This window comes from Hypanus sabinus, chromosome 17, assembly GCF_030144855.1.
Source record: "Hypanus sabinus isolate sHypSab1 chromosome 17, sHypSab1.hap1, whole genome shotgun sequence".
NCBI lineage: Eukaryota > Metazoa > Chordata > Chondrichthyes > Myliobatiformes > Dasyatidae > Hypanus > Hypanus sabinus.
Genome location: NC_082722.1, coordinates 79,562,013 through 79,583,251, shown reverse-complemented (window position 1 = coordinate 79,583,251; position 21,239 = coordinate 79,562,013). Strand labels below are relative to the sequence as shown.

General features: G+C 43.7%; 1 protein-coding gene across 1 annotated transcript; it reads right to left on the bottom strand.

Annotated features, from left to right (window-relative positions):
- Positions 1-2,770: 2,770 nt before the first annotated feature.
- ciao2b (cytosolic iron-sulfur assembly component 2B) lies at positions 2,771-20,562 on the bottom strand. Its single transcript, XM_059993312.1, has 5 exons — positions 20,399-20,562; positions 18,905-18,984; positions 10,750-10,875; positions 7,838-7,883; positions 2,771-4,219 (listed from the first exon to the last, which is right to left on the bottom strand). Exons 1-5 carry the CDS (start codon positions 20,553-20,555, stop codon positions 4,122-4,124), a joined length of 507 nt encoding a protein of 168 aa, XP_059849295.1. The 5' UTR covers positions 20,556-20,562; the 3' UTR covers positions 2,771-4,121.
- Between the last annotated feature and the right edge of the window lie 677 nt (positions 20,563-21,239).

Below are 21,239 nucleotides of genomic sequence, written 5' to 3'. Positions count from 1 at the left end.
AAATAAAAACCTCAGATTAAGTAAAAGACAGTTACAGAAATCTAAAAAAGATGGTGGTTTAGCTTTACCTAATTTTAGATTTTACTATTGGGCAAATAATATTCGAAATTTAATATATTGGAAACTAGATTTAGATTTACCATTGTGCCCACAGTGGGTAAATTTAGAATGTAATGATGCACAAGGATATTCTTTATTCTCTGTTCTTGGTTCTTCTCTCCCTGCTGATTTAGTTAAACTTAATAAACAGATATCTAACCCTATTGTCGAACATACATTACGAATTTGGTTTCAATTTCGTAAGTTTTTTACTCTGAAAAACTTTGTTCTTGATAGCCCTATCTTAACTTTTTTTTTAAACCTTCTTTAACAGATCAAGCTTTTAGCATATGGAAAAGGACAGGTATAACGTTTTCGTGATCTTTTTTCTGAAGGTAGTTTGATGTCTTTTGGCCAACTTTCCAACAAATTTAAGTTACCTAAATCAAATTTTTTTAGATATTTACAAATTAGAAATTTTTTATATAAAGTTTTATCATCCTTTCCTAATTCAACTTTGATAGATTTTTCAGATATGATTTTTACTTTAAATCCCTGTCAGAAGGGATTAGTGGCTCTTATTTATAACATGATTATGAAGATACAACCAGAGGTATCGGACAGAATTAACCAGGAATGGGAAAAAGAACTTCAATACAATATATCAATGGAAAAATGGGAAAAAATTTTACAAATGGTTAATTCTTCTTCTATATGTGCTAAACATGCTTTAATACAATTTAAGGTCGTACATAGAGCTCATATGTCTAAAGATAAGCTTGCTCGGTTTTATTCTCATGTTAATCCTCAATGTGACAGATGTCATTCAGATGTGGCTTCATTGACCCACATATTTTGGTCATGTCCCACTTTATATAACTATTGGAAGGACATATTTGCTACCATTTCCTCAATTTGGAATATTGATTTACAACCTCATTCTATCACTGCAATTTTTGGTATACTAAATGAGGATGATAGTCAACTTTCCCCTTCAATTAGACGAATTAATGGCCAGAAGGTCTATATTACAAAATTGGAAAGAAGTAAATCCTCCTACCATATTTCAGTGGTTCTCTCAAACTATTTCTTGTCTAAGTTTAGAAAAAATTAGAAGTACTATTTTCGATTCATCAATTAAATTTGAAGAAACTTGGGGACCGTTCATTCCACACTTTCATATTAATTAATTTGGCTTCTTCCAGACCTTTACTCTTTTTATTCTTGTTCTGGTATGGAGTTCCGGAGTTTTTGACACTATCAGACTCATATAAACTGTTATTATTGCCCATGTTAGTTTAGGTTTATTTTTAAAAAAATTTTTAATATACATTTTTTCCTGTATTTTATATATTTTTTTCTTTTGATGATTATTTTTAATCTTTTACATGTATAATCAATATAGGTTAGATTGATTATTGTATGACCTTTTTTTTGCTGATAGTTTATTAAGATATTGTTATCTTGTTACTAATTTAATTCTGTCTAATGTATTCATAACCTATTTGATACAATACTATGTTATGTTTTTTTATACATAAAATTTAATAAAAAGATTGAAAAAGAAAGAAAGAAGGGATCAAATTGGGCCATTTGGCCCATCACGTCTGTTCCGCCATTCCATCATGGAAGATTTATTTTCCCTCTCAAACACATTCTCCTGGCTTCTCTCTGTAACCTTTGATGCCCTGACAGATCAAGGACCTATCAACCTTTGCTTAAAATATACTCAATGATTTGGTCTGCACAGCTGTCTGTGGCAATGAATTCCACAGATTCACCACTTCCTTTCTCCTCTTCTCTGTTCTAAAAGAACGTCCTTTTACTGAGGCTGTGCCTTCTGATCCTAGATTCCCCACAATAGGAAACATCATCACATCTACTTTATCTAGACTTTTCAGTATTCAACAGGTTTTGATCGAATCCTGAGATGTCACCTTTCAAACCCACCATCTCTACCAACTGCAAAAACATGGGGGACACCACCCCCTGCAAATTTCCCTCCGAGTCACACAACATCCCAACTTGGAAATGCCTGGTGGCCATTTTATTAGGTACACCTGTCCATTAGTGCAAATATCTAATCAGCCAAACACGTGCCAGCAACTCAATGCATAAAAACATACAGACATGATCAAGGGGTTCAGTTGTTCAGATTAAACATCAGAATGGGGAAGAAGTGTGATTAAAGTGACTTTGTGGAATGATTGACGGTGCCAGATGGGGTGGTTTGAGTATTGTAGAAAGTTGGGATTTTCACACACAACTCTTGAGTTTATAGAGAATGGTAAAAAAAAATCCAGTGAACAGTAATTCTGTGGGCAAATATCTTGTTAATGAGAGGTCAGAGTTTTGACAGACTAATTCTAGCTGACTGGAAGGTGAAAATCATTACAACAGTGGTGTGCAGAATACATACACTCAGTGGCCATTATTAGGTACAGGAGTGGAACCCGGTGTGGTCTTCTGTTGCTGTAGCTCATCCACTTCCAAGGCTCAACGTGTTGTGCATTCAGAGATACTCTTCTGCACACCATTGTTGTAACATTGGTTATATGAATTACTGTCACCTTCCCTCAGCTTGAACTAGTCTGGCCATTCTCCTCTGACCTCTGAGTGTACATGATAATAAATTTACTTTGACTTAGGACAGCCTGTCCAATGTTGTGCTGATATATGAGTAAAACACATGTCCAGAGGAAACATAACACAACCACAGCTAACAGAAGAATCAACACATTTTGTAGCTTTAATTCAGTCCAGTTTCACACATTTGCCAATAAAAGAGATTTGACAGCAACATATCAACACAAGAGATTTAGTAGATGCTGGAAATTCAGAGCAACACACACAAAATACTACCACTTCCTCTGGTAGTTTGTTCCATATATGCACCATCCTCTGTGTAAAATACAAAATACAGTAACACTGTTGTTAAAGTAGCTCACAAAAAGCTGGAGAAACTCAGCATGTCAGGTGGCATCTATGGAGAGGAATAATCAATCTACGTTTCAGACAGAGACTCTTTGTCAGAAAACATTGGCTGTTTATTCCTCTCCATGGATGCTACCTGAACTGCTGAGTTTCTCCAGCATTTTGTGTGTTACTCTGACAGCAGTGCTACTGACGATAACTTTGGGGTGGGGGGGGGGGGTAATATCTTTCAGCCTCTTCCCAGACAAGTGGATACAGTAATTAGAAAAGTTAAAATATTTGCTCATCTTGTTAACCTGAATGACTTAACACCCACTGTGGTAAGTCAGGGATTGCAAGTATATCTAGTCTGTATTTGTTTCCAAAGACAATACATTTTAAAGCTACTGCCGAACTAACAGAGTTGATTCTGTTAATAATCTGCAGAAAATTATCCAGAGGCCAACATTCCGAATGCAACTGGCCGCAACGTACAGTACCTGGGATTGAGGGGACTCATGTGCGCAAAGCAGCGTGTCAGCAAATACAGGTAACACCTGTGAGAGTGGGATATAAAATAACAGAACGGGAAGACAGCTTCGCCCGATCCCCAGAGACTAATCTTAGATGGTGGCCAGAGGTTATTGCTGAGGATGGGCTCATTAACTGATTTCCATCCCTCCCAGTGCCAGGCTTGGCAGTAACATTGCCCACCCCTACCAACAGTGGCCAATTCCATCGGGCCGAGAGAGGAGAGAAGGGACAGTGTGCAATCACCTTCAACCCACAGCAGACGTGAATGATGTCTGACTCTCATTCAGACTACAGAGAGACCTTTGTTTAGCTTTGTGACTCCAGGAGGCAAACACCCAGATGCACACATCCATCCGTCCACCCACAGACATATACTCTACATATTCCACATCCCAAACACACACATGCACACACACTAACCCACATGCTCCATGTACACACACACACACGTGCACAGATATCGCTTGGCCAGCTACTCCATGTCACAAATGTGTATACACACTCACACTCACAGGCACACCCCGTCCATGTACACAAGTGTGCACAGACACCTGCAGACACATCACCAAAACCCTGTCCCTTGTCCCAGGAGCCTGGCCCGCCAGCACCCAGTGTTCCAGCCTCAGAGAGGAGGCTCAGACTCTGGCTGACAGGCACTGATTGACGACCTCCAGCAGGTGCGAGTTCTCCAGAGCTGCAGCCACTCGCTCCTTGTCTGCCAGCTGCTTGTTCACTGGGGAAGGAAGCAGACATTCGCTGAGAATGAGCAGAGTGCAAGGCACAGTAAATCCCATCAGTAGAGTCACATACAAAACCAAGTCACCCCTCAGGCTCCCATATCCACGGGTGGTCCCAGTCATTACAGAAACAGACGCTTTGGTCCGCTGCCCGTTCGCACACAGTCAGCGGCAGGGCCCTGAGCAGTGTTGAAGAACAAAGAGACTGGAGAAACAGGTACATTGTTCCCCGAAAGTTGTGACACAGGCGGACAGGCTGGTGAAGGCGTTTACACATTGGCCTTCAACAGTCAGGGCACTGAGCACATGGAGTTGGAATGGATTGATAAAAAGACAAAGATTAGCTGTCACATGTACGTAGAAGATACAGCAAAATGAAACCAAATCAGCGAGGATGTGCTGAGGGCAGCTTGCAAAGGTAACCAAGCTTCCGGCACCAACACAGAAGGCCCACAACTCAGTGACCCTAACCTGTGCATCTTTGGAATGTGAGAGGAAGCCAGAGCAGCTCATGTGGTCACAGGGATGACATACAAGCTCCTTAGCATCATCGGCAGGAAATGAACCCGCACATATAGCTGGCTGCTTTAAAGCATTAGACCATAAGATATGGAAGCAGAAGTAGGCCATTCGGCCCATTGAGTCTGCTCCACCATTCAAATATGGGTTGATCCAATTCTTCCAGTCATCCCCACCACCCTGCCTTCTCTCCATACCCTTTGATGCCCTGGCTGATCAAGAACCTATCTATCTTTTCCCTTAAATACACACAATGACTCGGCCACCACAGCCGCCCTTGGCAACAAATTCCACAGATTTACCACCCTCTGACTAAAGTAATTTCTCTGCATCTCAGTTCTAAATGGATCTCCTTCAATCCTGAAGTCATGTCCTGTTGTCCTAAAATCCCCCTACCATGGGAAATAATTTATTGTGTTGTGCAAGATGATGGTAAGACTGCATTTGGAGTATTGCGAGCAGTTTACTTAGTTATAGGAAGGATGTCATTAAGTTGGAGAGGGTGTAGAACAGGTTCACAGATGTTGTCAGGACTATAAGGCTTGAGTTATGAGAGATGGATAAGCTGGAATTGTTTTACCTGGGGTGAAGGGGGCTGAGGGGTGACATTACACAAGTTTATAAAACCATGAGGAGTGTAAGGTAAGTGGATGATCACAACATTTCCTAGGGCCAGGGAGTCTATAGGTTTAAGGCGAAAGAGGAAATACTTAGGAGAGGGAAAGTTTCCCAACAAAACTCAGTCAAGTGTAATACCTTAACTGTCCCTGCACAACATTCGTTAAGTGGTCTTTCGTATTCTCCTTCTGTTGATGATTATTTAACTGGTTTATATGTTCACATTTATTTAAGTTTGATAATTGACATTTGCACATGTGACCATTCTGCTCACTATTGTCTGTTATGGTATTGTCCTGTGATTTCTGCTTGGCACTGAACCACAATCAATCCTGGTATGTTTCACATACTGGCAATAAAGTGATTCTGTACTAGAAGATGAAAACAAACTGCCAGAGAAAGTGGTAGAGGTGGCTACATTTACACCTTTTCCTACAGTACGGAAGTCTAGCACCAGAGGGCACATCCTCACGATACGAGGACGTCCCTTTAGAATGAAGGTGAGGAGGAACTTCTTTAGCCAGAGGGCGGTGAACCTGTGAAATTCATTGCCAGAGATGTCTGTGGAGGGCACGTTTTTAGGTATATTTAAAATGGAGTTTGATAGGTTCTTGATTAGTCAGGGTGTAAAAAGTTACGGGGAGGAGGGAGAATGAGGTTGAGAGGGAAAATAAATCAGCCATGATTGAATGGTGGAAAAGACTCGAAGGGCCAAATGGCCCAATTCTGTTTGTATTATGGTCTTATAGTTCCTTTCTCTGGGTGACTGGAGTGTTGATCTAGCTATTGATGCTTCCTTGAAGAAATCTGATATAAAAATATAAAGGCTAGAAAAACTCCACAGGGTGACATCACCGTTTGCTCGACAGCACTCGTTACCTGGATTCACTTCCTCCTGTTGTCTGTAAGGGGTTAATGTGCTGTAAAGTTTTAAACTCTAAGCTTCACAGGTTTCCCCTGCAATGGACGGCATAGTAGCGCGGTGGTTACTGCAACACTTTACAGCACCAGCTATCGCGGTTCAATTCATGCTACTGTCTGTACGTTCTCCCCGTGACCGCATGGGTTTCCTCCCACATTCCGAAGATGTATTGGTTGGGGTTAGTAAGTTAGGGCAGGCCACGTTGGTGCCAGAAGATCTCTTTGAAACCTATCTAATATTGAAAGGCCTAGATAGAGTGGAGGTGGAGAGGACGTTTCCTGCAGTGGAGGAGTCTTGGATCAGAAAACATCATTAGAAAAGAGATTAAGAGACATTTCTTTAGCCAAAGGGTGACAAATTTGTGGAATGTGTTGCCACAGAAGGCTGTGGAAGCCAAATCATTGGGCATATTTAAAGCAAAGGTTGATAGGTTCTTAACTAGTAAGGTTGCTTTAAACATACTCAACTGACTTGGCCTCTGCAGACTCTGTGGCAATGAATTGCAGATTTACCATTCTCTAAGAAAATTCCTCCTCATTCTGAAGAAATTCCTCCTCATATCTTTTCTAAAGAGACGTGTGTGCCCTCCAGTCCCAGACTCCACCACTATTAGAAACATTCTCTTCAGCTTCATTCTATATAGGCCTTCCAATATTCAATAATGTGGCCATATCAGAATTATGTCTGGCAGAAGGTCAGGACTGGCAGCTCAGTGTCCTGGGATACTGATTCTGCGCTGCGTGCTCTATAACTTTGTTAGGCAGATCAACATGAGGAAAAGGGAAGGATATGGACATTGTGTAGGCAGAAGAGATTAGTTGGCCATTTAATTGGATTAGCACAACATTCTGGGCCGAAGGGCCTGTTCCTGTGTTGTATTGTTCTACGTTCTACGGAGGGATTATTGTTTATTTTTTGTAATAAGGGAAGACATACATCAGGGCTTAAGAGGATATTCCAAGGAATCGTTTCAAGATTTTAAGGAGCTATTAAGAAGAGACGAAGGTAGGGGAGAGGCTACTGCCTACATGCATCTTAATAAGGCCTTTGACAAGGTCCCGCAAGGCAAGCAGATTTTATTTTTTTTAAGAGATACAGTGTGGAACAGACCCCTCGGGTCCAATGAGCCGAGCCACCCAGCAACTCATGGATTTAACCCCAGACTAATCACAGGACCGATTAACTTACTGCTATACGCCTTTGCAATGTGGGAGGAAACAGGAGCACGCCCATGGACTTGCAGGGAGAATGTGCAAACTCCTTACAGACATTGCTGGAATTGAACTCCGAGCTGTAATAGCATCATGCTAACCACTAGGCCACCATGGGCCCCTGATCTTGAGGCTGAGTTCACTGGGATTCAGAATAGGCTCAATGATAGGAAGCAGAAGATATTGTTTGAAGGTTAATTCAACAACTGGAGGCTTGTGACGAGTGGGGTGCCCCAGGAGGAGTCAGTGTCGAGATCCCTATTAGTCAGCATTTATGTAATTGATCTGGATGTGAATATACGAGGCACAATTAGAGTGTTTGCTGATGATACTGGCTTGCTTACCTGCATGTTCAGATGCGTGGGTCCCTGGTGTTATGTGAACATCCACCTGCAGGGAGGATAAACCCACAACAGAAGGTCAAGTTCAGGACAGAAGTTGGAGGGGCATAAAGTCAAGAATGGTGAGCAAAAGCAGGGTCTGAGGAAAGGATGGCATGTTAACTCCGTAGCCCATTGTGTCCCGCCCGATCAATGAGCACCTCTTTGCTCACTAGACCTTTCCTGCAAAATCTCCCTTCCAAATTATCCGACACATCGAGGTAAGCAGATGGGGAGGAAGCATACATGACCACTGCTACTTTCCCTTCCGCAATGCCTCCAAAGCACTTCTCCACCCTCCGTTTGGAAAGTCTGACCATTCCTCCATTTTGCTCTTGCCTGCCTGCTTGCCGAAAGGCAGAAACTGAAACAGGAAGAGGCCACAGTGAAAACTATCCACTGCCCAATGTTACAAGACTGCTTTGGTAGCATCACCTGGGAATCATTTTGAGCTGACAACATCTCCGAATACCCAGAAGTGGCCACAAGCTTCATTTGGAAGCACACTGAAGACATTGCTCCCTAAAAATCTGTCCCAGTCTATCCAAACCAGAAGCCTTGGATAAAAAGTTTAGTGCGTGTTGCTCTCAGCACAAGGGATAAAGCCTTCAGCTCCAGAGAAGCCACTATGATTTACATAGAGCCATCAAGGTGGCAAAATGGCAACACAGGGACAAAATCCAGTCACAACTCTGTTGTTGAAAGGACTTGACAAAGTGGATGTGGAAAGGATGTTTCCTCTGGTGGGGGTAGCTAGAAATAGAGGGCAGAGCCTCAAAATTAAGGGGTAACCTTTTAAAATGGAAGTAAGGAGGAATGTTTTTTGACAAAGAGTGGCAAATCTGTGGAATGCTCTGCCACATACTGGTGGAGGCCAAGTATGGGATATACTCAAAGTAGAAGTTGATAGATTCCTGATTGATCGGGGCATCAAGGGATATGGTGAGAGGGCAGGAATATGGGGTTGAATGGGATCTGGGATCAGCCATGATGAAATGGTGGAGCGGACTCGATGGGCTGCTCATATGCCTTATGCCCTTATAGTGAACCCTCTCGGGTTCAGGTGTAATCTGCCCTTTGGACATACCTTCCCCAGAAGAGATCCCAATGACCCACAACTCTGAATCCCTGCCCTTGCCCCTGAGCTACACATTCACCTGCCAAATCATCCTATTCTTACCCTTAGTGGCTTGTGGCACAGGCCATCCAGAGAGGTCTGTTTATCAACTTTCTACCTAGCTCCCAAAAATCTCTCTTCAGGACCTCTTCACCTTGTCTATATCTATGTCATCAGTGACAATATGTATCTAGACTTCTGGCTTCTCACCCTCACCATGGACCCGATCTGACACATGTTCCCTGTTCCCGGCACCAGGGAGGCAACTACCATCCCAGTGTCTCTATTGCGCCCACAGAACTTTGCCTCCGTTCCTCTGACTAAGGAATCTCCTATCAACATTGCAGTCCTCTTTACCTCTGCTCTCCTGAGCCACAGCACCAGACTCGGTATCAGAGACCCGGTCACTGTGCACTCCCCCCACCACCGGTAGTTCCTGAAGCTTATTGATTAGTTTAGAAGGGGTGATGGTGTTAAATAAGCTGTGATGGATAAAGAACGTTTTGATGTGTACATCTTTGCTATCTAGATGCTCCAGTGTTGAGTGAAGAGCTAATGAGATGACATCTGCCATGGTCCTGGTCCTCCAGAAGACAAAACGGAGTGGATCTAAATCACCCCTCAGGCATGAGCTAATTTGCTTCATCAACAGCCTCTGGAAACACTTCATTACTGTGGATGTAAGTGCGAATATGAAATCGTCACTGAGGCAGAATTACAAAGAAGGATCAGCAATGGCTATATTTCATTAGGGTTTTAGATTCATTATGTCACCAAAGACTCTCGCAAATTTCTACTGTGAAGACATGGGTGGTGGGATGAAGATGTCTCTACCAAAAGAGGTGTGAGGCACTCCTTCCCTCCACTAGCTTGCAGGTCACCCTAGGGCAAGGTGCAAGACCTGCGTAGCTCCCCCAGTCAGGGTCATGTGAAGCCATGGGTGCAGGTGGCGGATGGTCGCATGAGCAGCCAGTGCTTATTTCAAGTCCTGATAAGCAACCACTGACGCCAAGCAGACAATCTCTGGAGAGTATTGATAATGGCTGGGGTCACGTGTCTTGTAAAGACACTGGCAATGGCAAACTACTTCTGTAGAAAAATTTACCAAGATCAATCATGGTCACCAGTGTCGTACATGGCCCATAATGAACAAACATGTGAACCTTTGAACGAATTCTGACTGGTTGCATCACTGTCTGATATGGATAGACAAATGCACAGGATTGGAAAAGGCTGCAGACTCAGTCAGCTCCATCATAGGCACAAGCCTCCCGACTAGAGGATATCTTCAAGAGGTGGTGCCTCAAGAAGGTAGGATCCATCACCATCTGGGGCATGCCCTCTTCTTGTTACTACCATCAGGGAGGTGGTACAAGAGCTTGAGGATGCACATTCAACATTTTAGGAACAGCTTCTTACCCTCTGCCATTAGATTTCTGAAGAGTCCATGAACATTATCTCTTATTCCTTTTTTGCATTACTTACTTATTTTTGTAACTTACAACAAATTTTTCTTTTGCACTACACTGCTGGCACAAAACAACAAATTTCATAACCTGTCAGTGATAACAAACATGATTCTGATTAAAGCCCATCACCCCACAAATGAAACTTGCGCACACACACATACACTCAGTCACGCATGGATCACCATGCAAGTGATGCCTCCTTGCATTTGTGCGCACACATACATGCACTCTCGCACACCCAGTCGCTCTACAGTAACTGGTATGCAACCACGTTGTTATGCAGCTCTCACCTTGAAGCGGGCAGGTAGAGATCGCAGCAGCTTGACTTTGATGGATAAGCCAATCAGTGTGGCCATACTACAGTGAGGGATTGTTGGCGTGAAGGCGACTGACACACTGTTCTCTTGATCGACCACCTGGACAAGGACAGGCAAAGCAAGGTCAGTACAATCTGCAGAAACTCCTTGTTAGTCTGTCTCACAGGCAAACCTGTCTGAGGGGCAAAGCTGGAAGGTTCAGATTCTACTATCAAGGCAACCTGTGACACCAACAGTGTGAAAATTAGAATCAAATTGTTTGTATGCACTGCTTTCTGAGTAACCTGTGAACATGGAAGGTTGAGGAATTTTAGCAAGCCCCCACTGACACTCACCAATTTGTACATAGAAGCATCCCATCTCAATGCACCAAAGCTAGGTATGGCAACTGCTCTGCCCAAAACCCTCAGCATCTGCTTCCTCAGAAGTTTGCAAAGATTCGGCATTTCATCTAAAACTTTGACAAACTCCCATAGATGTGCAGTGGGGAGTACAGTGACTGGCTGCATCATGGTCTGGTATAGAAACACCCAGGCACTTGAATGGAAAAGCATACAAAAAATTAGAGGATATCTGACCCAGTCCATCATGGGTAAAGGCACTAAGCACACCTACATGGAGCGCTGTAGGACCTCCACCATCTCGGCATGCTCTCTACTCACTGATGCCATCAGGAAGGAAGCACAGGAGCCTCAGAACCCACACCACCAGGTTCAGGAACGGTTAATTCCCCTCAATCATTAGGCTCTTGAGCCAGAGGGGATAACGTCACTTAACCTCACTCACCTCAACACTGAACTGTCCCCACAACCTATGGACTCACTTTCAAGGACTCTTCATTGCATGTTCTCAATATTTATTGTGTTTTTTGTTTCAGGTGAGGCAACACTTCACCTGTGAGTCTGTTGGGGGCATATATTGTGTTCGGTGCTCCCAGTATGGCCTCTTATATATTGGCGAGACCCGACACAGAACAAGCGGGATCTCCTAGTGGTCACCCATTTTAATTCCACTTTTCATTCCTATTCCAATTATGTCCATCCATGGCCTTCTCCACTGACGGGATAAGGTCACACTTAGGTTGGAGGAACAATACCTTATATTCCACTTGGGTAGCCTCCAACCTGATGGCATGAACATTGATTTCTCAAACCTCCAATAATGCCTCCCCCACTTCACCATTTCCTACCCCTTTGTCCTTCTCTTATGTTATCTCCTTGGCTGCCCATTGCCTCTCTCTGGTGCTTCCCCCCACCCCATCTTCTTTCTTCCGTGGTGTTCTGTCTTTCACCAACTTCCTACCTCTTTGCTTCATCCCTCCCCCTCAAAGTTTCACCTATCACCTGGCGTCTTTCTCTCTCCCCTCCCCCCACCTTTCAAATCTACTCCTCAGCTATTTTTCTCCAGTCCTGCAGAAAGGTTTCAGCCCGAAACATCGACTGTACCTTTATCCGTAGATGCTGCCTGGCCTGCTGAGTTCCTCCAGCGTTCTGTGTGTGTTGCTCAGACTTCCAGCATCTGCACATTTTCTCGTTTGAGGTCCCAGATGGTGAGGGCTTTTAGCCTATTAGTAATGATCTCCCACACCCAGGGCATGGCCCTTTTCTCACTGTTACCATCAGGAAGGAGGTGCAGATGCCTGAAGGCACACACTCAGCGATTCAGAATAATTTTTTCCCCTCTGCCATCTGATTCCTAAATGGACATTGAACCCTTGGATACTACCTCACTTTTTTAATATATATTGACAATAGACAATAGGTGCAGAAGTAGACCATTCGGCCCTTCCAGCCTGCACTGCCATTCTGAGATCATGGCTGATCATCTACTATCAATACCCGGTTCCTGCCTTCCCATATCCCTCGATTCCCCTATCTATAAGATACCTATCTAGCTCCCTCTTGAAAGCATCCAGAGAATTGGCCTCCACTGCCTTCCGAGGCAGTGCATTCCAGACCCCCACAACTCTCTGGGAGAAGAAGTTTTTCCTTAACTCTGTCCTAAATGACCTACCCCTTATTTTCAAACCATGCCCATTTGTTTTTTGAATGATTTTTAATCCATTCCATATAAATACACTGTGATTGATTTAGTTATTTATTATTTTATTTTGTTTTTTTTTCTGTATTATGTATTGCATTGAACTGCTGCTGCTAAGTTACCAAATTTCACGACACTTGCTGGTGATAATAAACCTGATTCTGGTTCTGATGGATGTTCTTTTGAAGAGGTCCTTGATGCTGGGGTGATTTGTGCCCACGATGAAGCTGCCCTAATCTACAATTCTCTGCAGTTTCTTTTGACCCTGTGCATTGGAGACTTCATATAGGTGGTGATGTAAACAGTCAGAATGCTCTCTAGCTACATCTGTCACCCTCCCCACTTCCCCATCAACCTGTCTGCCTTCTTGCAGATTGTAACATTGGAACAGCAAGCAGTTGGTCTCCCCTCTCGTTGCAGGAGAGGAAGCCTGTCTGAGATGTCAGTGTTGGGATGGACAGTAGTTTGTAGTTTTTGATGGACTCTGGAGGATTTTGTGCACTAGTTTTCTAACATAGTAATTTTATGTCTTGCGCTGTAAAGAGGCCACATAACAATAAATTCCACGATAGGTCAGTGATAAATAAAGCTTATTCTGATCAGATCTAACATCTTGTACATAATCTTCTAAAATACCAGATTCTGTAGATTCTCTTGGAGTGCATCATGTAATGGAAGCTTTTCTTAACTTTAAAGGCAAGAGGAGAACTTAACACATGCTTGGGCTCGGTGATGGTACCGATGGGCATTTTTTTTGCTGGTGGGGGGAGGGGGATCGTTGTGTGCTGCCGCTTACGCGGGGGGGGGGGGGAGCTGGGGGGGACTTTGGGATTCTCACGTTTAACTGTCGTTCATTCTTTGGGGCACTTACCTGTTTTCATGGACGTTTGCAAAGAAAAAGCATTTTAGGATGTATATTGTATACATTTCTCTGACATTAAATTTAACCTTTGAACAGGAACATAGAGATGTGCTGGTTGGATGAGGAGGGTGGTGAACTGGGGCAAAACCCTGGTTAGACCACACATGGAATATTGTGTTCAGTTCTGATTGCATCATCACAGGAAGGATGCGGAAGCTTTAGAGTGGACACAGAGGGAATTTTCCAGGATGCTGCGTGGATTAGAGTATGTTTTACGAGGAAAGGTTGAGCGTGCTACGGGTTTTCTCTTGTAGTGAAGGAGGATGAGAGGTGATTGATAGAAGTGTCCAAGATTATACCAGGAATAGGTAAATGGACAACCAGGGCCTTTTTCCCCAGGGCAGAAATGCTAATATAAGGGAGCATAATTGTAAGGTGATTGCATTGGAGACATTTAAGAAACCGTTAGATAGGCAAATGGATGATAGAGAAATGGAGAGCTATGTGGGAGGGAAGGGTTAGATTAAACTTAAGTGCAAGTTTAAAGGTCAGCACAAAATTGTGGGCCCAAGGGCCTGTACTGTACCGTAATGTTCTATGTTTTATTTTTAAGCTGCAACTCCCCCAGAATATGGTCAAAAAAGTATGTTTGATAGTTGTAACACTGGGAGGGAGGTCTGTGAAAAAATCTGAACAACAAGAATGTGCCAGTACAGATCAGCAAACAGGACAGATGGGTGAATGAACGGTGAGAGTTCGGGTTGCTCTGACATAAGATCTCTTTGGCTGCAACTCCACGCCTCCCAAAATTAACCTTTGCACAGCTCGTTTTGTTCAAAATACAGAGAAAAGAACTTGGTTTAAAATGTGCAATGTCACAGGTTTCACTGGTGTTTGTAGGATACTTCAGCACAGAAACAGGCCCTTTGGCCCATCTAGTCGATGCAGATCTGACCTTCTACCAAGACCCATTGATGTGCACCCGGACCATGGCCCTCGATACCTCATTTATCCGTCTATCTACCCAATTTTCTCTCACAACGTTACAAATGAACCTGCAACCGCAACAGCCAGTGGCAGCTCATTCCAAACTCACACCACCCTCTGGGTGTGTAAGTTCTCCATCAGGACCCCTTGAATAGTTCACCTTTTATCCTGGGGTGGTTTTATTTAGTGGTTTTATCTAAGGGGATGGTGGGGAGGCACTTGGTAGTAAAGGGGGAGGCAGCTGAGAGATTACAAGCTTAATTTAAGAAATTAATACTTAAATACATTACTAATTATCAGCATTTGATCCTTGATGCCTCAAAATTGACTGCAATGATCACATAATACAGAGATCATTGTGGTTTCTTTGCTGCTCTATGTTGGGGAGCAGCATCAGTGCTGGTGATGCAAAAGGACTAAATAAACTCATCAGAAAAGCTGGATCCGTCCTTGACCACAACCCAGTCTCTTAGTGGTGGAGAGACACATCCTTTCCGTGACCTACTGAATGAGCAGCAGAGCATCCTTTCAAACAGACTCATTCAGCTCCACTGTCACAGGGATCATTACAGAAAATCTTTCCTACTAAGTGCAATAAGCATATGCAAAGGTTCATTGCTGTGCGATAGATGAACACACATCATAGTACAATAGTCTCTGCTTCGTTATTTCGTACATTATTGTACATTGGTAAATTATTACTGTTCTGTACTTTATTATTGGTTAAGTCTGCACATTAAGTCTGTTTTTAAATGTCGCTGCTGTAACAAAAGAATTTCCCACTTGTGATCAACGAAGTATTTATTATTAGTAATCATCTTATCTCTTGCTATCCCACCATTCTCTTAGTCATTGCTTGAAGTGCGTTATAGTTGTTGAAAAGCAACTTGACACTTATGTATTCGAGAGATCAGGAGAAATCCAGACTGAAGAAATTGTGTTACTTGTCACTGCTTTGAATTAGCAGTTCCTATTTTTTTCTTACACCATACATAGCCAATCAAACTTCTTCATAGTTTTTATGCAATGGCCAGAAAGTGAGGGGGGCCTGGGGAGGAGATCTGGGAGCCAAGGGGATGGTAACATAAAGTTTGGTAACCACTGCCCTAAATCTATGACATTTAGTTCCAGTCTCGCTCAACCTCAGTGGAAAAAGCCTGCTTGAATTTATCTATATACTACTAAAACTCTCATGCTCTGTTTGTGACCTCCAATTAGCCCAAACGGCGCATTACAGCAGCACTCTTTTTGACTAATTTGACTTAAAATGCATTAACTTACAGAATGCATGCAAAGTTCAGGGTTATATATTCATAAAATTGCTCAATCGTCAATCAACAGGCCCCGCTTTCCACAACTTGAGCTGATTCTACCTTTAATGGAAACCGTGACGTGACAACACGACACATGCACACGGCCAGCCTCAACAGCGATGAGGGCCCCACACAGTCCTTCGAAGTGAGCTGACACTTCACCTGTGATTCTGTCAAGTTATCTGTTGTATCCAATGAAACAACTTTTACATTCAATGCACCTTCAACCAGTTCTCCACAATCTCCCCTTAGAGCTACTTGGTACCAAACAGGTTAAAAGGGAGAGGCCAGATTGAGTGTCCTCCAGGTTCAGGGCTAACAACCCTAACTGGTCAAACAAAACTGTTCAGGCAACAGCAATGAAGAATCCTTCTACATCCAAGTGTGACGATATTCCGGAGTCTCCATTCGATACTTGTATGACTGACAGTGGTGAAAACCAAGAAGAAGCTGATGACACGATGAAAGAAACTCTGTACACTGCCAGAGATGGAGGGACTTCATTGCTGCCCTAAATGCCAGTAGCGTAACAGGCAGCAAGTAAAACAGGTCGACAGTCAGGTAGAATCCGACTCAGGTTTATTATCACTGACAGTGTCTCTAAATTTGTATTTTTTTAGCAACAGTACTGTGCAAGACATAAAATATTATGATGCTACGAAGACAGATGAACACAAAATGCTGGAGGAGTTCAGCAGGTTGAACGGCATCGATGAAAATGAATATTGTCCACATTTCCATAAGACATTGGAGCAGAATTAGGCCATATGGCCCATCGAGCCTGCTCCTCCAATCAATCATGGCTGATCTTTTTTCCCCTTGATGCCATGTTCAGTCAAACCTATTGAGTTCTGTCTTAAATACACACAATGACCTGGCCTCCAAATCTGCCTGTGGTAACAAATTCCACACAATTCACCACCCTCTGGCAAAAGAAATTACTCTGCATCTGTGTTAAATGGATGCCCCTCTGTCCTGAGGCTGTGTCATTCTTGTCCTAGACTCCCCCACCATGGGAAACATCCTTTCCACATCTACTATCTAGGCCTTTCAAAATTTGAAAAGTTTCAATGAGATCCCCCCACCGTCTTTCTAAACTGCGAATACAGACCCAGAGCCACCAAACATACCTTGTATAACACTTTCATTCCCAGAATCATCCTTCTGAACCCTCTGCAATGCCAGCACATCTTTTATTAGATGAGGAACCCTAAACTGTTCACATTACTCAAGGAGAGGCCTCATTAGTGCCTTATAAAGCCTCAGCATCACATTCCTGCTCTTGCATTCCAAATTCTTGCATTCTTGAATTGAATGCTAACATGGCATCTGCCTTCCTCACCACTGACTTGACCTAAAAGTTAACCTTTAGGGTGTTTGGCACAAGGACTCCCAAGTCCCTTTGCATCTTAGATTTTTGGATTTTCTCCCCATTTAGAAAATAGCCTGCATATTTATTTCTACCACCAAAGTGCATGGCCATGCATTTTCCAACTTTGTATTTTATTTGCCACTCTCTTGCTCATTCTCCTAATCTAAGTCCTTCTGCAGCCTACCTGTTTCCTCAACACTACCCGCCCCTCCACCAATCTTCACATCATCTGGAAACTTATCAACAAAGCCATCTATTCCATCATCTAAATCATTGCTATACAGCATAAAAAGAAGTGATCCCAAGACCAACCCCCTGCGGAACACCACCATCTCTGGCAGCCAACTTGAAAAGGATCCTTTTATTCCTGCTGGCTGCCTCCTACCAATCAGCCAATGCTCTAACATGTTAGTAACTTCCCTGTAATACCATGGGCTGTTAACTGGATGAGCAGCCTCATGTGTGGCACCTTGTCAAAGGCCTTCTGAAAGTCCAAATATACATTTACTGCATCCCTTTCATCTATCCTACTTGTAATCTCCTCAACGAATACCAACAAGTTTGTCAGGCAGGATTTTCCCTGAGGGAAACCATGTACTACCTTGTCATGTGTCACCAAGTACTCCATAACCTCATCCTTAACAATTGACTCATTTTCTAGCCGTCCTATATCCAATCTCACCCCCCTTTTATTTTTTACATACTATTTACTTTGATATTGTTTGCTTGCTTGCTTTCATATTTCATCTTTTCCCTCCTAATGATTCTTTTTGTTACTCTTTGAAAGGTCTTAAAAGCTTCCCAATCCTGTCTTCCCACTAATTTTTGCTCTGTTGTATGTCCTCTTTTGCTTTTATAATTAGCTTTGACTTCCTTCCCTTGTCAGCCATTTGAGTATTTTTGTTTTTGGAATACAACTATCCTGCATCTTCCTCACTTTTCCCAGAAACTCACATCATTGCTGCTCTGCTATCATCCCTGCCATCATCTTCTTCCAATTTACACAGGTCAACTCCCCTATCATACCACTGTAATTTCCCTTACTCCACTGAAATATTGCTACATCAAACTTTACTTTCTCCCAATCAAATTTCAAGTTGAACTCAATCATATTGTGATCATCGTTTCCTAAGGGTTCTTTTACCTTAGGCTCCATAATCACCTCCAGTTTGTTATAGTACATAATACCCAATCCATTTTGCTCATCCCCTATATGTTCTTAAAAACCATCTTGTAGGCATTCAATCAACTCACTCTCGAGATCCATTACCAACCTGATTTTCCCAATTGACCTACATGTTGAAATCTCCCAAGAATATTATAACATTGCACTTTTGACAGGTCTTTTCCAGTTCCTGTTGTAATCTATGGTCCACATCCCACCAGGAATCCTGTTGAAGGGAACCTGCCCGAAACATCGACTTACTCTTTTCCATCCATGATGCCCGTGACTTACTGAGTTCCTCCACAAATTGTGTTACTTAGGATTCCCACTATCTGCAGAATCTCTACAATCTTATTTTAATAAAATCTCGGAGGTTGAATTGCACTTACATTAACGCGAACTTGTTCCACCACGTTCAGTTCCTCCAGACTCAGTGGGTGCTCTGGGTCATTGATCGATCTGATCAGATGTAGATGTTAAGGAATGTTTGATCAAAGAGAATCACTCAACATTAGACACTCTGTAAGAACTGCTGATACCTGCCCTCGATCATGCCTCTCCCCTCTTTAATTCCTGATCTCGCCTCAAACCTCTACCCGGGATCTCAATCCCGCGATGGTCTCCCACACAGAACACCAGGTTTCCATGGCTAGATTGGGGAACCTGAATCCCAGGGGTGGGGTTATCACATCTATACCCTTCTCCGTGGGGAATCCCTCTGCCCCCAACCTCTCTCCCATGGAAACCCCTTGACATGACCTTCACCCTAGAGCTCTCCTCATTAATTCCTCAACCTGCTGACCCCTCTCCCCAGGAAATCTCTCCTCTATGACCCCTCACCCTGAAGAATCCCTCCTGCATGACCCCTCTAGTTCAAGTTTAATTGTCAGTGAGCCATACACATGAATCAGCGTTCCTCTGGGGCCCAGGTGTGAAACAGCACTCACATATAGCACATATATTTACGACAGCAGAAAAACATAGTTCCAAACAAAAAATAATAAAGCCCAGGTTCTGGCCTGCCTGTAGATTGATGGGTGTACGATTGATTGATACTCCTCCATTGCCCCTCACTCTGGGAAAACCCCTACTCTGACTCCATGACCCCCTCACTCTGGAAAAATTCCCATCTTGACCCCCTCACACTGGGGAAACCTTTTATCCTGATCCTTCACCCCGGGGTCCCCATGTCCTGATCCTTCAACCTGGGAAACCCCTTATTCTGACTAATCATCCCAGGATCCCCTTATCCTTAAATTGAATTGACTTTATTACTTACATCCTTCAAATACATGGAGCAAAAATCTTTAATTTACATTCAAATGTGCAATTATAGTAATTTATAATAAATATTATGCACAACAGGATAGTCAACATAGAAATACAGCAATGTCAGCATGAATTAATCAGTCTGATGGCCTGGTGGAAGAAGCTGTCCTAGCTTTTATGCTGTTTTATGTTTCCCGGATGGTAACAGCTGGAACAGTTTGTGGTTGGGGTGACTCGGGTCCCCAATGATCCTTCGGACCCTTTTTACACATCTTCACCCGGGGTCCTCTTATCCTGACCCATCACTCCGGGATCCCCATATCCTGACCCTTCACCCCGGGGTCCTCTTATCCTGACCCATCACTCCGGGATCCCCATATCCTGACCCTTCACCCCGGGGTCCTCTTATCCTGACCCATCACTCCGGGATCCCCATATCCTGACCCTTCACCCCGGGGTCCTCTTATCCTGACCCATCACTCCGGGATCCCCATATCCTGACCCTTCACCCCGGGATAAACCCTTATCCTGACAATTCATCCCGGTAGCCCCTTGCCCTGAAACTTTTATCCGGAGCTTCCCCTCCAACTCCCGGTTCGGCCGGGCCCGGATATCGAAGACCTCCCTGCCGTCGATGAGCTCGGCCTGCCGCTCGTCCTGCTCGGCGGCAGTGACAGGCCGCTCGGCGCTCCGGCCGAACACCAGCGGGTTTGCGTTCTCCAGCCGCAGCCCGCCCGCCATGCCGCCTCCCGCTACACGTCGCACTTCCATCTCCGGGTCACGGGGTCGCTGGCGCCGGGCTCTGGTTGGCCAAAGGCGAGGGGCGGGGCTGCGCCGCCTCGGCTGTCAATCACAGTGGGACCGGACTCCTTTGTGGGTGGCACTGAGCCACCCATGGGTGGGAACAGAACAGAAACGGCAACAAACTCAGCCATGGGTGCGGCCACATTGGGATGCCTAGATCCTAACACAAATGCTCAAAACTTACCCACCAGATGCGAGTGCACAATTAACATCGGAATTCTGATCTGGATATCACCTTAAGGACCATATTGTATTATCCCATATTCTGGTTATTTATCGCTACTTATTTATATTTGCATTTGCATAGTTTGTTGTCTTCTGCACTCTGGTTGATCTTTCATTGATCCTGTTATAGGTTTGCCACAGATTCGCTCAGTATGCAAACAGAGCAATGAATGTCTGCGTTATATGCGGTGACATATCTTCTCTGATAATCAAATTTGCTTTGAATTTTATCGTCACATTCAAGAGCCATCAGGTAATGTCAGAGATCCGTAAAATCCGAGTTAGTCTGCGCATGGAATATTGTGTTGAGTTCTGGTTGCCTCTTTATAGGAAGGATGTGGAAGCTTTAGAGGGCATAGAGGAGATTTACTAGGATTAGAGAGCATGGCATTTGGGGATAGATAGAATGGCCTGGGGTATTCTCTT